Source organism: Pongo pygmaeus, chromosome 6 (assembly GCF_028885625.2).
Source record: "Pongo pygmaeus isolate AG05252 chromosome 6, NHGRI_mPonPyg2-v2.0_pri, whole genome shotgun sequence".
In the NCBI taxonomy this organism is placed as follows: Eukaryota; Metazoa; Chordata; class Mammalia; order Primates; family Hominidae; genus Pongo; species Pongo pygmaeus.
Window position 1 is genome coordinate 137,833,435 of NC_072379.2, and position 13,629 is coordinate 137,847,063.

The window sequence follows — 13,629 nt, forward strand, 5'->3', positions numbered from 1 at the left end:
CAGATACAGTTTATCAGTCTTCAGAAATAAATGTACATCTTTTTACTGTTAGTCATCAAAGTTACAGATTTTGGTGCCTATTTTGTAGTCCTTTGTGGGTGTTGTAAGAGGGTGACCAGACAGCCTGGTTGTCCAGGACAACCCCAGTTTATGCCTGTTGTCCCACGGTAACGATTAATAGTACACCCCCTTACACTTTCAAAAGTGTCTGGATTGGATGACAAATTACATCAAACTTTTTCTGTAAAGGGTCACAGTAAATACTTAAGGTTTTATGAGTCATATAGTCTGTCACAACCACTCAACTCTGCCTTGCAGCAAAAACAGTCATTGGTATCAAGCCAACAAATGGGTGTGGTTGTGTTGCAATAAAACTCTATATAGGCCAGGTTTGGTGGCTCATGTCTATAATCCCAGAAATTTGGGAGGCCAAGGCAGGAGGATCGCTGAGCCCAGGAGTTTGAGACCAGCCTAGGCAACAAGGTGAAACCCCATCCCTACTAAAAATACAAAAATTAGCCAGGCAAGGCAGCATGCGCCTGTAATCCCAGCGACTTGGAGGCTTAGGTGGGAGGATCACCTGAGCTTGGAGAGGTCGAGGCTGCAGTGAGAAGTGATTGCACCACTGCACTCCAGCCTGGGCAACAGAGCTAGAGTGTCTCCAAAAAAAAAAAAATTACTTACAAAAACAGGCAGCTGGCTGGATTTCTACCAAGGCCTGAATTATAATGGTCACCCTCATTACAAGGAACCAAGGAATATTTCTCTTGGCCTTAGGAGAACACACCGCTCAAGGAGAAGATATTTTTGAGGGGAAAGTGGAAAATTCAAGGTAATTCAAAAACACATAGTACTTCCCTAGTATAAGCTTGAAGATGGGGAAAAAAAAAAAAAAAAAACCACCCTGTACATGTACCACTGATTCTAAAATAAAAGTTGAGGGAAAAAAAGATAAACTACCTAAGAAAAGATGAGTTCTGAGATAGGCATTATCTTTTAAAGTGTTTCAGAATTCAAAATCTGAGGAAGATTTTTATTTTGGGGAAATCTTTTAAAAAAGGAGCCACTGAAGGCAAGCAGCCTCTGGGGTGGTGTCTTCCAGGAAGAGGCTGCTCTGCACCCACAGGAGGAGGAATCCCTGCACTCTCTGCTAAGGAAAAAAGGAAGAAAAGGATGCTGCAAAGCTACCACGAAAGAAGGCTGATCTAGAGTCACTGAAACAGGCAAATGAAGACAGCCAGGAGAACACAGGTTCCTCCCCATAAAAAACTCAATCATTTAAAAAAACCAAAGGGAGGGGGACTGAGAGGGTTCCCCACAAATTCCTTTGAGAGAGGAGCCCAGGTTGGCTGGAGAAGTGAAGGGGCAAAAAGGGATGCTGCCCCTTCTGTTAGTTCCACACCACAGCAAGTCTCCACTTGGCACACACAAAAGCTCCGGGTGACAACCCTGGGGAGCCCTCCCCAGATCAAGCCAAACCCCACAGATGCCCAAATACCCCCAGAACCCAACACAGCACAAGAGCACCACCTACTGTAAGAGCAGCCATGCACCACATTTAGAAAGTAACAGGAACTACTCAATTCCTTGTACTGAGGAAGACAGTAGTTTCATTTACAGACAGCCTGACTCTCTGAAATCGCACCGATCCCCATGAGTAGATCAAGAAGGTTGGTCTTTAGGACCCTAGAAATACCGTAAGTTCCTAAGGAAAGGTCTCGTTCTTTCAGATGATCATAATTTAGTTGTATTTAGGCCCCATCCCAGTATAATGTTTGCACATTTGTGTAATTATATTTAGCGTATTTAAGTGCTTGTTATTTATGTAATTTAGGAGAAAAATACAAACCTCAACTAAGAAATGGCTGGTTGCATAAGGTCTATCTAAAGCGATCACATCCATCACAAATCCCTTCTCAAAGGCTGTACTTTTTGCTAACGTGTCTTTAAACCAGGCTGGCTCTGTGAGGGCCTCCAGGAGGTGAAAGGGGCCTGCTGCGGCAAGGCAGGGCTCTCCTGGCATGGAGTTTAGGACGCCCTGTGTTTCCCAGTGCTGCCGGAGTTAGCAGTACCTGGCTCGCCCTCCCTGTCTTGGGGTATCTTTGTGTCTGTATTTCTCATGGGTTGTTAAGTGAGGCTGGTTCTCTCTCCCCTACTCAATGCAGTCTGTGTGTGTGTGCATCTTTCTTACACTATCAATATCTGCCTTTAATACTTCAAGCAAATCTGTCTGGACCTCTTTCACTTTGGAAAAAAATAATCCCTTATTTATTTAGGAACAGGGTTTTGCTCTGTCACCCAGGCTGGAGTGCAGTGGTGCAATCAAAGCACACTGCAGCCTCAACCTCCTGGGCTGAAGCGATTCTCCCACCTCAGCCTCCCAAGTAGCTGGGATTACAGGCATGCACCACCACGCCTGGCTAATTTCTGCATTTTTTGGAGAGATAGGGTTTCGCTATATTGCCCAGGCTGGTCTCCAACACCTGGGCTCAAGCGATCCACCCACCTCAGCCTCCCAAAGTGCTGGCATTACAGGTCTGAGCCACCACTCATTATTTCTTAATTTCCATTAATCTCTTTCTCCCATAAACGCAAAATATATATAAGCAAATACACTATCTTCTTAGCACTCCAAGGACAGTACAGGGAAATAACACCCTAAATATCCCTCCTCTCATTAGGAAACCCAGCCGAGCTAGCTCTGTCAGTAGAGCATGAGACTCTTGATCTCAGGGTCATGCCCTCATACTTGTAATCCTAGCACTGTGGGAGGCCAAGGTGGATCACTTGAGGCCAGGAGTTTGAGACCAGCCTGGGCAACATGCTGAGACCCCATCTCTACAAAAATTTTTAAAATTAGCTGGGCATGGTGGCACATGCCTATGGTCCTAGCTACTCAGCAGACTGAGGTGGGAGAATTACTTGAGCCCAGGAGGTTGAGGCTGCAGTGAGCCTGGATCACACCACTACACTCCAGCCTGGGCAACAGAGTAAGACCCTGTCCCAAAAAAATAAAAAATAAAAATAAACAATAAAACCAAATAATCCTCTGACTAGGGAGAAGGAAAAAAACCTTGAGGATATTTCTCTCTCTCTGTTTTCCAGTTAACCTCAAAAAAAGTCCCACTGTGAAGTCTGAGAGAACGGGGCTTACGTATAGAGAGGAAAAACACGGAGTGTGTTTCCAGAGGTGGCACTTGGCAGCACCCTGGTTGACAGGACTCAAGTCTCCCGTCAGAAGGGGTGGCACCCCACCCCACCCACTTCATGACCTAGAGCCCTGGTGCATCAGCCATCAGGCACCGACACCACACAGGGCGGCAGCCAGTGCTGCTGCTTCTCCTCCCCCTTCAGCGCATCTTTCTAGGAGCCGCCCCCACGCCAGTTCTAGAAACCAGAGTCGGTGGCACGCACTGGGCATCCGATGTAGGCCGAGTTGTGGACGCCGGGGGGCCTCCTGTAGGTGCCGTCGCTGTCCGTGGTGATGAGCCGGTCCTTCTCAGCGTCGGCAGGACAGCCGTTGACCTGGTGTTTCCGGCGAGGCTTGGGAGAACGTTTTATCCGTGAGCTGCCAGGAAAAAGAGAAATTATCTTCGTAGGAAATCACCATTTTTGCCACTGACTTATCAACTAAACACTAAGTAGCCTGAGTACCTAGGATGTGCTAGCCCCTGGAAACCCCCCATAGGATATAAACGCCATGTACGACACAGTCTCTGCTCTAAGGAAGCTCAGAGCCTACCTAAACAGACCTATTAACCCACGTGGAGCAACACAGAATGATACAAAGCCATTTGTAATCATGACATTCAGAAAAGAAGTCAGTGGGAGCTATTAGTCCCATGGGGCTAGAACTAGGTCTTTTTTATTTTATTATTCTTTTTTTGAGACGCAGTCTCATACTGTCGCCCAGGCTGGCGTGCAATGGCGTGATCTCGGCTCACTGCAACCTCCACTTCCCAGGTTCAAACAATTCTCCTGCCTCAGCCTCCTGAGTAGCTGGGATTACAGGCGCCTGCCACCACGTCCAGTTAATTTTTGTATCTTTAGTAGAGGCGGGGTTTCACCATATTGGCCAGGCTGGTGTTGAACTCCTGACCTCGTGATCCACCTGCCTTGGCCTCCCAAAGTGCTGGAATTATAGGCGTGAGCCACCATGCCCGGCCCAGAACTAGGTCTTGAAAAGTGAATGGGACCTGAAGCCAGGAAGGATGTGGGAAGCAGGTGCCAGGGGCAGAAATGGCAGGCAGGTGAATGTTCAGGGGCTACCAGGCCATCTCCTGGGTGGCAGTTCTGTCTGTGTGGCTGACCCGTGAAAAAGAGCTGGAGTGGAGGGGCAGGGCCGGCCTGCAACGGGAGCACAGGACCCACCTGGCAGGCAACAAGAGCCACCTCAGGTTTTGAACAGAGAAAGACATACATGAGAGCCCTGTTTAAGGAAAACGCATCTATGTCGGGGGCCGGAGTCTGGGAGACCAGGCGAAGGTAAGACCCCAGATCCTGCAGGCAGCTGTGAGAAAACCAACGAAGATCTGCTGGGCACCGGTCTGGGTGGCTCCGGGAGATGAAAATATTGGAGGTGACAGAGTGGGAGGTGAGGAAGGGCCAAGGATACCACAGAAGGAGCCAGTGTGGGAAGGGAAAGGGTGAGTGCAGTTTTAGACAGGCTGAATTGGAAGACACAGATTAAGCCCCAGGAAATGCCCCGAGGCAGGCGGAGGGGCAGAGGTGAGAACAAAGCCGCCGCCTCCCACACCAAGGTGACCTTCAGCCAGGGTAAGCCTTCCGAGTGGCCTCCGCATCCTTCTGTGCATAAGCCCCTTCAACTGTCTTCAGAGACCTCCATGTGAACACGGATGGGGTCCTTCTGTCACAGGCCCTGCAGTAGCAGAGGGGCTCCTGTCCTGCTCCTGTGCCCCCCGCAGCACCTCTGTGCGCCTGCCCCGCCGCCTAGCTGCAGGACCCCAGCCCACCTCTTCCTGGGCTCTATGAACACGGAGGGCACGCTGGCCGTGGGGTCCAGGATCTTGTCGATCTGCATCTGTGCCCTGCGGTATACCCGGTGTCGCTCCTTGGTGTCGCCCGAGGACAGGTCGTCCACCACCGGGAACTCGTAGTGCCCGCGGCGCTTGGCGCGCAGGCGGATCTTGTTGCGATGGTGCTCGATCTCAGATTTGTGCCGCAGCGCGGTCTGAATCTGAGGAAGGGTGAGGGAGAGAAAGACAGCCATAGAGGTCCCGGGAGGCATCTGGGACACACGCTTCGCAAAGTCTTTGATTTATTTATTTTTATGTTTATTTATTTGACACAGAGTCTCACTCTGTTGCCCAGGCTGGAGTGCAATGGCATGATCTCAGCTCACTGCAACCTCCACTTCCCGGGTTCAAGTGATTCTCCTGCCTCAGCCTCCCAAGTAGCTGGGATTACAGGCATGCATCATCATGCCCAGTTCATTTTTTGTACTTTTAGTAGAGATGGGGTTTCTCTATGTTGGCCAGGCTGGTCTTGAACTCCTGACCTGAAATGATATGCCCGCCTCAACCTCCCAAAGTGCTGGGATTACAGGTGTGAGCCACCACGCCCGGCCAGCAAAACCTTCTAGGAGTGCCTTCCTGCTATGCTCCTCTCCTCTGGCCCACACTTAACTTGCTGTCTGTAAGCTCCACGGAGTCACCGAGAGAGCAACAGGCACAGCCCAGGGAGGAGCAGAGACCCTGCCATCCCACGAGCTTTACCCTCAAGCACTGCGTGGTGCACTGGAGTCTTGTCACCATCCCCCAAAATAGGGAAAAAAAGTCACTCGAACCTTGGAAATCGGCCAATGACAACTTTAAAGAGACATCTGATAACCAGAAAAGAATAAATATTTTCCTCCTTTAGAGATCTTTAATAAATAGGACAGATACAAAGAAGATAATTACCTAGTGTCACCAAAACAAGTTCCCTGACATGAGACCCCCTGCCCCCAGAGTGGTATCCCCAAAGACGGAGACCTGAACTGGGTCGTAGCGTGAGGAGGATCAGAAGCTGAAGTGGCTCTTTCTGAGGAGGGCAGCCCCTGGTCGGCCACACTAACACTTTTCTGAATGTCTGCCAATGCGCCCCAGAGTGTCCATGCACAGTATCTGATCTCCAACAAGCGTGATGTTTTACATTAAGAATCCCTGTCAGCAGCTTATGCCTTTAGTAACCAGTTGACACTTTACCTTGCACTCATTTTCAAACACTGACCCAATAAGAGTGTGGGTTTTTTTGTTTTTTTTTTTTTGAGATGGAGTCTCACTCTGTCACCCAGGCTGGAGTGCAGTGGTGAGATCCTGGCTCAGTGCAAACTCCCCCTCCCGGGTTCAAGTGATTCTCCTGCCTCAGCCTCCTGAGCAGCTGGGATTACAGGAACCTGCCACCACGCCCAGCTAATTTTGTATTTTTAGTAGAGATGGCGTTTCACCATGTTGGCCAGGCTGGTCTCAAACTCCCGACCTCAGGCAATCTGCCTGCCTTGGCCTCCCCAAGTGCTGGGATTACAGGAATAAGCCATCGCGCTTAGCCGAGTTTTTTAATTTACAGACTTTTAAACAAAAGCAAATACCTCTTTGTTGATTTTATTGGTTTCCGCCACTCGGTCAGCTGGGGAGGGGCGCTGGACGGGAGGTGCTGGGATCGGCTGCATGGCGATAAGCTGGATCTTACTGGGGACCCGCCGGCTAGCCTCCGGGGGGCGGGAGATCCTGTCCACGTGCTCGAAGATGGAGGCTGATGAGTGCTGCTCATTTCCCGAACTGGGCAGTGGTGGCCCTGGAACAGAAGGAAAAGCAAAACATATACACAAAGTCATCTAAAGAAACAGCAACTAATCAAAATTGTGAATTATTCTTTAAAGAATCCTTGGATGGGCCTCTGACCAAAAATACATCCCCACTGCAGTAGCAGAATGTTTACAATTTCACTCTCTGAGCTTAAATAGTCTGGGCTATACACTGTATCCTCTAACTTCATTAAAAATTACAAGTGCCCTGAGAAGAGACATGAGGAAATCATTATGATACTGTGTCCAAAACTGCACTGTTTTGTCTAACTGTGGTTCAAAATCTTCATTCAGAAAGAATATAGGACAGAAGGAGCCTGAAGTTGCTCAGTAGTCAATAAGCCATTCACAGAACTCTCAGAGAACACATTTACAGCGGCTCTGAACTACTGCTACCATCTGGGAGGGAGCTCGCCGGAGTGATACAAATTCAGTTGCCAAGGCAATGTCGTACTACAGAGAAAACAGAAGACCAGTACATGTAGGCAAGTACCAGTTAACAATGACCACACTTCTGGCTTTTCAGTTCTGATGTGGAAAGAAGACGAAGTTGAAGACAGATGAGAAGAAAAAACCTGTTGCTTACAGGGAATTAGTTCCTACTTTATTTATTTTTTTAATTTATTTTTTATTTTTTTGAGACAGAGTCTCACTCTGTCGCCTAGGCTGGATAGTGATTCTCCTGCCTCAGCCTCCTGAGCAGCTGCAATTACAGGTGCGTGCCACCACGCCTAGCTAACTTTTATATTAATACTTTTAGTAGAGACAGGGTTTCACGATACTGGCCAAGTTGGCCTTGAACTCCTGACCTCAAGTGATCCACCTGCCTCGGCCTCCCAAAGTGCTGAGATTACAGGCAGGAGCCACCGGGCCCGGCGCTAGTTCCTACTTTAAAAACAGTTGAAGAGTACATGTATAAATGGTTACATGGCAAATTTTAGGCCATGTATATTTAACCACAATAATTTTCTTAAAAACTAATCAGAACTGTGAAAAAAGAAAGAAATTCAAATGCACAAAAAAAGACAGAAAGGAAACACTTAAAAATATTAACAGAGACTGAATCTTCACATGATGGGTGATTTTTCCCAATGTCTTTTATTTTTGATAATGAGGATTTTCTGTAATAAGTATTATTTTTATAGTAGAGATAATCCCAATACACTTTAATTTTGAAAAGAGAAAGAGAAAAATGAAGACGGGCTGAGTAGAAAGAGCTAGTTACTCACACTTAAGAAGATCAACTGGCCAGGCACAATGGTTCATGCCTGTAATCCCAGCATTTTGAGAGGCTGAGGCAAGAGGATTGCTTGAGCCCAGGAGTTTGAGACCAGCCTGGGCAACATAGTAAGACCTTGTCTCTACAATTTTTTTTTTAATTAGTTGGGCGTGGTGGCACATGCCTGTAGTCCTAGTCACTCAGAAGGCCGAGGTGGGAGGATCCCTTAATCCCAGGAGGTAGAGGTTGCAGTGAGCCGAGATCACGTCTCTGCATTCCAGCCTGGGTGACAGAGTGAGACCCTGTGCCCCCCTCCCCCCAAAAAAAAGGTCAACTGATGCCCTTCTTCTAATCAGCCACAGTCACTTCTGGATGCTGCTTTCAAATAAATGGCCAGCAGGCTGACGGGGAATAAGCGCATGCAGAAACTGCTTCTAAACAAAAGCCTAACATTTGAAACTTCAAAGCGTAAGTGAAAAACACAAAGGTCTCTCCTCAGTGTAAGAAACATAGATGAGCAAAGCAGTAAGAAGCAGTAGTTGATGTTTCATATAAGGAAAGAACAGCATGGCTATGTAAGTCTGTATTTTCTCTCAATTTGAATTACATTCATTATCCCAAGCAATTAGAAGTTATTTGTCTGATTCTGAATGAATGATGTCTGTCTGAGCCAGGGGGCACCATTGTCTGGATTCCAGCTATGCTCAAGCTTTCTCTCCTGGCCCCACACCTAGAAGGAACCTGACTATTTGTGCATTTGTGCAATGGAAGCACAGCCAGGCACCACTATTCATCGGTGGCAGCTACTCAAGTTGCAGGCATAATGCCTAAAAGGAGATCATAAGCTTCGCCAGACAGGCTAGCCCTGCTAACCCAGACTTACAGAGTAACAACAAATGTCACAGAGGGTAGCCCATTAAGCTACTGATACCTAGAAGTGGGATCATTTTTCTCCAGGGTGGCAGAGACCTCTGGGTTGCTGGGAGACAAAGGTGACAGGCATTAAAAAAAAAAAAAAAGCCCCTCCCCACTGGGCTGTCAGCCCTGCCTGGGTACCACTGGAGCGGCAGCCTGAGACTGGGCTCCTGTCCAGAGCCCGGCTCACCCCCTCCCACTGTAGTCACGACCCTTGCTTCATCCTCGCTGAACTGTTCACAGACTGCGACCAGAGAAGGAGGGGATGTACAAACCCCGGGCCACTCTACAGAGCTGAGGGACCAAGCGGAGGAGAGGAAATAAGAGGTGCAGAAAATCTTCCGGCTTCCATACTGCCCAGAACCCAGTCCTTCAACATGGCTGAAAAGAGGGGCTTTTAATTTTTTTACATATACATATAATATATATCACACATATATATTATATAATTATATCACACATATATATTATATAATTATATCACACATATTATATATTACTATATATTTTTGTTTATAGAACTGTATATTATATGTAATATATTATATAATTAGTAATTAGTAATATATGACTATCAGTAATTATATATTACATATTACATACTTCTATATCATATATTAATATATATAATTATATAATATATATTATTGTTTGCTATGCATTGCACAATTTTTCTAAAAAAGCTCCCTGGGTAATAATGATTAGTACAAAGTACAATGGACACACAGAGATTAATGCTCTGTGAATCCTGCCTTAAGGCAAGTAGGAACTTGGGATTAAAACACCTTTCTCTTCAATTATTTTTTAAAAGTAATGATATAAATTTTACTATATAGTCAAGATACCTATTGTACCTCATGGTAACTATAATTAGTAACAATATATTGTACACTTGAAAACAGCTAAGAGAGTAGATTTTAAGTGTTATCACAAAAAATAAGTATGAGGTAATGTATATGTTAAATAACTTGATTTAGCCATTTCACAATGCATACACATATCAAAACATCATCATTTAGCCACAAGAAAGAATGAAATCCTGCCATTTGCAGCAATATGGACAAGCTTGGATGACATTAAGTAAAATAGGCCAGGCACAGAAGGATAAACACTGCATTGTTCTCGCCCATATGTGGAAGCTGGAAAGTTGATCTAGAAGTGGAGAGTAGACTAGAGGTTACTTGAGGCTGGGAAGGGAAGAGGAGGGACACAGACAAAAGTTGGTTAACAGATACAAAAGCACAACTAGAGGCTGGACATGGTGGCTCACCTGTAATCCCAGCACTTTGATAGGCTGAGGCGGGAGGGTAACTTGAGCCCAGGAGTTCTAGACCAGCCTGGGCAACATGGCGAAACCCCATCTCCACAAAAAATAACCCGGCGTGGTGGTGTACACCTGCAGGCCCAGCTACTCAGGAGGCTGAGAAGGGATGATCACCTGAGCCTGGGAGGTCAAGGCTGCAGTGAGCCATGACTGCACCACTGCACCCCAGCCTGGGCAACAGAGTGAGACCATGTCTCAAAAAAATAAAAATAAAAGTGCACAGCTAGAGAGGAGGAATGGGTTGAGCACCTGTAGGCACTGTAGGGTAACTCTAATAATTTATTGCATATTTTCAATTAGCTTGAAGAACAGATTTTGAATGTTCTCAAGGCAAAGTAATGATAACTTTGTCTGTGGTGACAGATATGCTAATTACCCTGATTTGATCATCACACAGTATATTCATACATGGAAATATCACAATGTCCCCCATAAATATTTGCAAGTATTATGTGTAAACTAAAAATAATAAAAGCAAAAAACACATCATGTTGTACACCACAAATTTATATGTTTTCTTACCATCAGTTAAAATATAAATAAAAATCTTAAAAAGAAAGAAAAAGGCTGGGCATTGTGGCTCATGCCTATAATCCCAGCACTTTGGAAGGCTAAGGCAGGAGGATCGCTTGAGCCCAGGAGTTCAAAACCAGCCTGGGCAACATGGCAAGACCTCGTCTCTACAAAAAGCAAATAAAAAATTAGCTGGGTGTGGTATGCTCCTGTAGTCCCAGCTACTCAGGAGGCTGAGGTGAGAGGACTGCTTGAGCCCAAGAGGTCAAGGCTGCAGTGAGCTGTGATTGTGCCACTGCACTCGAGACTGGGTAAGCAAAAAAATAAAAAATAAAAATAAAAAATTACAGCATATAGGATTGTATAGAACAGGATAATGTCAACAAAGCAGAATGAAAGAGAAAAGTTCAGTCTGAATTACTAAAATGTCAAAGCAAGAGAGCATTTTTAAAGAAATATTATTTCATTATTTACAAGTAAAAAAACAAAAAAAAAATTTTTTTTTTGTTTTTCCCCCTCGAGACAGGATCTCGCTCTGCCACCCAGACTGGAGTGCGGTGATGCAATCACAGATCACTGCAGCCTTGACCTCCCAGGCTCAAGCCATCCTCCCACCTCAGCCTCTTCAGTAGCTGGGACCCAGGCACACGCCACCAGGCCTGGCTGATTTTTTCTGTTTTTTTTTTGTAGAGTCAGAGTCTCGCTATGTAGCCCAGGCTGGAAAACCACATCTTTACTAATGTGTGCAACCCACGTTAATATCCTATGAGACAGCAATCACATTTATCTCATCTTCACTGTATCACCAGCACCTGACACTGTATCACCAGCCCCTGACCACAGGCACTTAGCAAACATATGCTAAACGGATGACTCAATGACTACAGTCATCTCCACTATGTTTATAAAATTTTACCTTGAAAAGGTCTCTGGGAATCTGCCTTCATGAAAAGATGAGAATTATACTTCACGATCTCAATCATTTTATAAATGGTACAGTACTCCAAAATTACTTGAAAAACTTCATTGTTATATGTACTCAATCTCATTTAAACTATTTTGCAAACTCTTTTAATTTTTTTAAATATGGAATGCTTCCCCAATATGCATGTCATCCTTGCACAGGGGCCACGCTCATCTTCTTTATTGCGTTTCAATTTTAGTCTATATGCTGCTGAAGCGAGCACTGCAAGCTCCTTAGCACGTGCAAAAGTCAGTGTCAGCTTGGTTTGCACGTGAAATTCTAGAATTTGGAATTTGTGGAATTCAAATGAATCAAGTTTTAACTACTTAAAAATCACACACTTGCACACATGCAATCTAAGGAGAGCATAAAAGAATGCTGAGTATTTTGCAATCCTTACCTACTTGGTATATTCCTGATGACAAAGGGAGAGAGAGAGAGAAAAACTACAATTATGCACAGACGCAGCAATGGCAGCCCATCTCCTACCTCATCTCTCCCTTCACATCTTCACTAAGGGGATCCAGTGGTTATGATGTGAGTTATTTTAAAGCTGCCATGGCTGTGAACACAGTGACATTTGAGTAAATAATCTCTTAAGGGTTCATAGATGGCCATGAGGGTATGTGTCAGGGCCTAGTCACCTTCCAAAAACAGTCAGCTGGAAAAGGAATAAAGCACAACCTCCAATTTAACAAAACTGAAACAACAGTGTTCTCTCAGCTTCCATTGCAAGGTGGGTCCTTAACACGCCACATGACCTGGGACAGTCGTCAACAGCCTTGCCAAGAAGCCCAAAGAGAGCCAGTAGTTGTGCCACCCGCAGGAGTGAGAGGAAACGCTGGTCCCATGGCAACATGGAAGAGGGCTCCATAATGGATCTCAAGCAGCCTCCCTCCCCACTCCCCACCTCCATTAATTTTTACTTCACTACGACTTTCAACAAAAGAAAGATTTTTATGTGAATTATAAAACAGGCCGGACACGGTGGCTCACGTCTGTAATCCCAGCACTTTGGGAGGCCGAGGTGGGCAGATCACATGAGGCCAGGAGTTCAAGACCAGCCTGGCCAACATGGCGAAATCCCATCTCTACTAAAAAATACAAAAATTGGTCAGGTGTGGTGGTGTACGTCTGTAATCCCAGCTACTCAGGAGGCTGAGTCATGAGAATCATCTGAGCCTGGGAGGCAGAGGTTGCAGTGAGCCAAGATCGCACCACTGCCCTACAGCCTAGGCAACAGGAAGAGACTCTGTCTCAAAAAGCAAAAAATTTTAAAAAATAAAATAACTGAAAGCTAGGAGAAAAACTCAGAATATTTTAAAATAGGATATTTAATTTTCTATGCAAGTAATAAAATACCTACACAGCAGCATTAAAGCTATCTTATGGCACCTTTTAAGAAGTAAACAAAGTTCTAAAAGTAAATTGATATTTATTCTGAGAAAACTACCTTTCTACAACATGAAAATAATGTAGAGATTCTGGTATCTCTTCAAATTATAACAGCAGCATTTGAGCTTCTAATATTCACAAAATCATCTAATTCACTTCTCTCCTTCACATTCAACTCTTGGTCCCAGAGTTGTGATGCTTACTACCTGGATTCTGAGCCTATGTTGAGAGTGGTGTTTGATTTTTGTTATTCTTATAAATATACTGGTTGTAATACCATCAGAAGGCATTAAATGCAGGCACTGAAAGTAAGGTTTTCTCAGATAAGCAATGAACAGAACTTGGAAAAATCCAGAGCTCTTTCCACGCCCCCCAAAATATTTCTTTCCGAGGATCAAAACGGGATTCTAATCCTGTCTATCTGAAACAGTATCTGTTACCATGGTACTAAATAATTTTTAAGATTTTGAAAAACCACATCCAAAGAAAAAACT

The 13,629-nt window shown here is 45.2% G+C and overlaps 1 protein-coding gene and 1 non-coding gene across 9 annotated transcripts in view; both read right to left on the reverse strand.

Annotated features, from left to right (window-relative positions):
* Positions 1-13,629, reverse strand: part of KIAA1549 (KIAA1549 ortholog) — a 158,107-nt gene that overhangs the window by 39,209 nt on the left and 105,269 nt on the right. For all 8 annotated transcript variants that reach the window (XR_010127000.1, XR_008503730.2, XR_010126998.1 and 5 more), the window contains 3 exons: positions 6,590-6,795; positions 4,974-5,197; positions 3,415-3,568 (listed from right to left, as the gene is read on the reverse strand). Coding sequence is in view for 4 of the 8 variants with exons in the window: in XM_063667866.1 (XP_063523936.1) it covers positions 3,415-3,568; positions 4,974-5,197; positions 6,590-6,795 (584 nt within the window). In the remaining 4 variants the exon portion in view is untranslated. The remainder of the gene's footprint in view (positions 1-3,414; positions 3,569-4,973; positions 5,198-6,589; positions 6,796-13,629) is intronic.
* Positions 11,857-11,963, reverse strand: LOC129041761 (U6 spliceosomal RNA). The gene has a single exon (XR_008503917.1). It is a non-coding gene; the product is annotated as a U6 spliceosomal RNA (small nuclear RNA).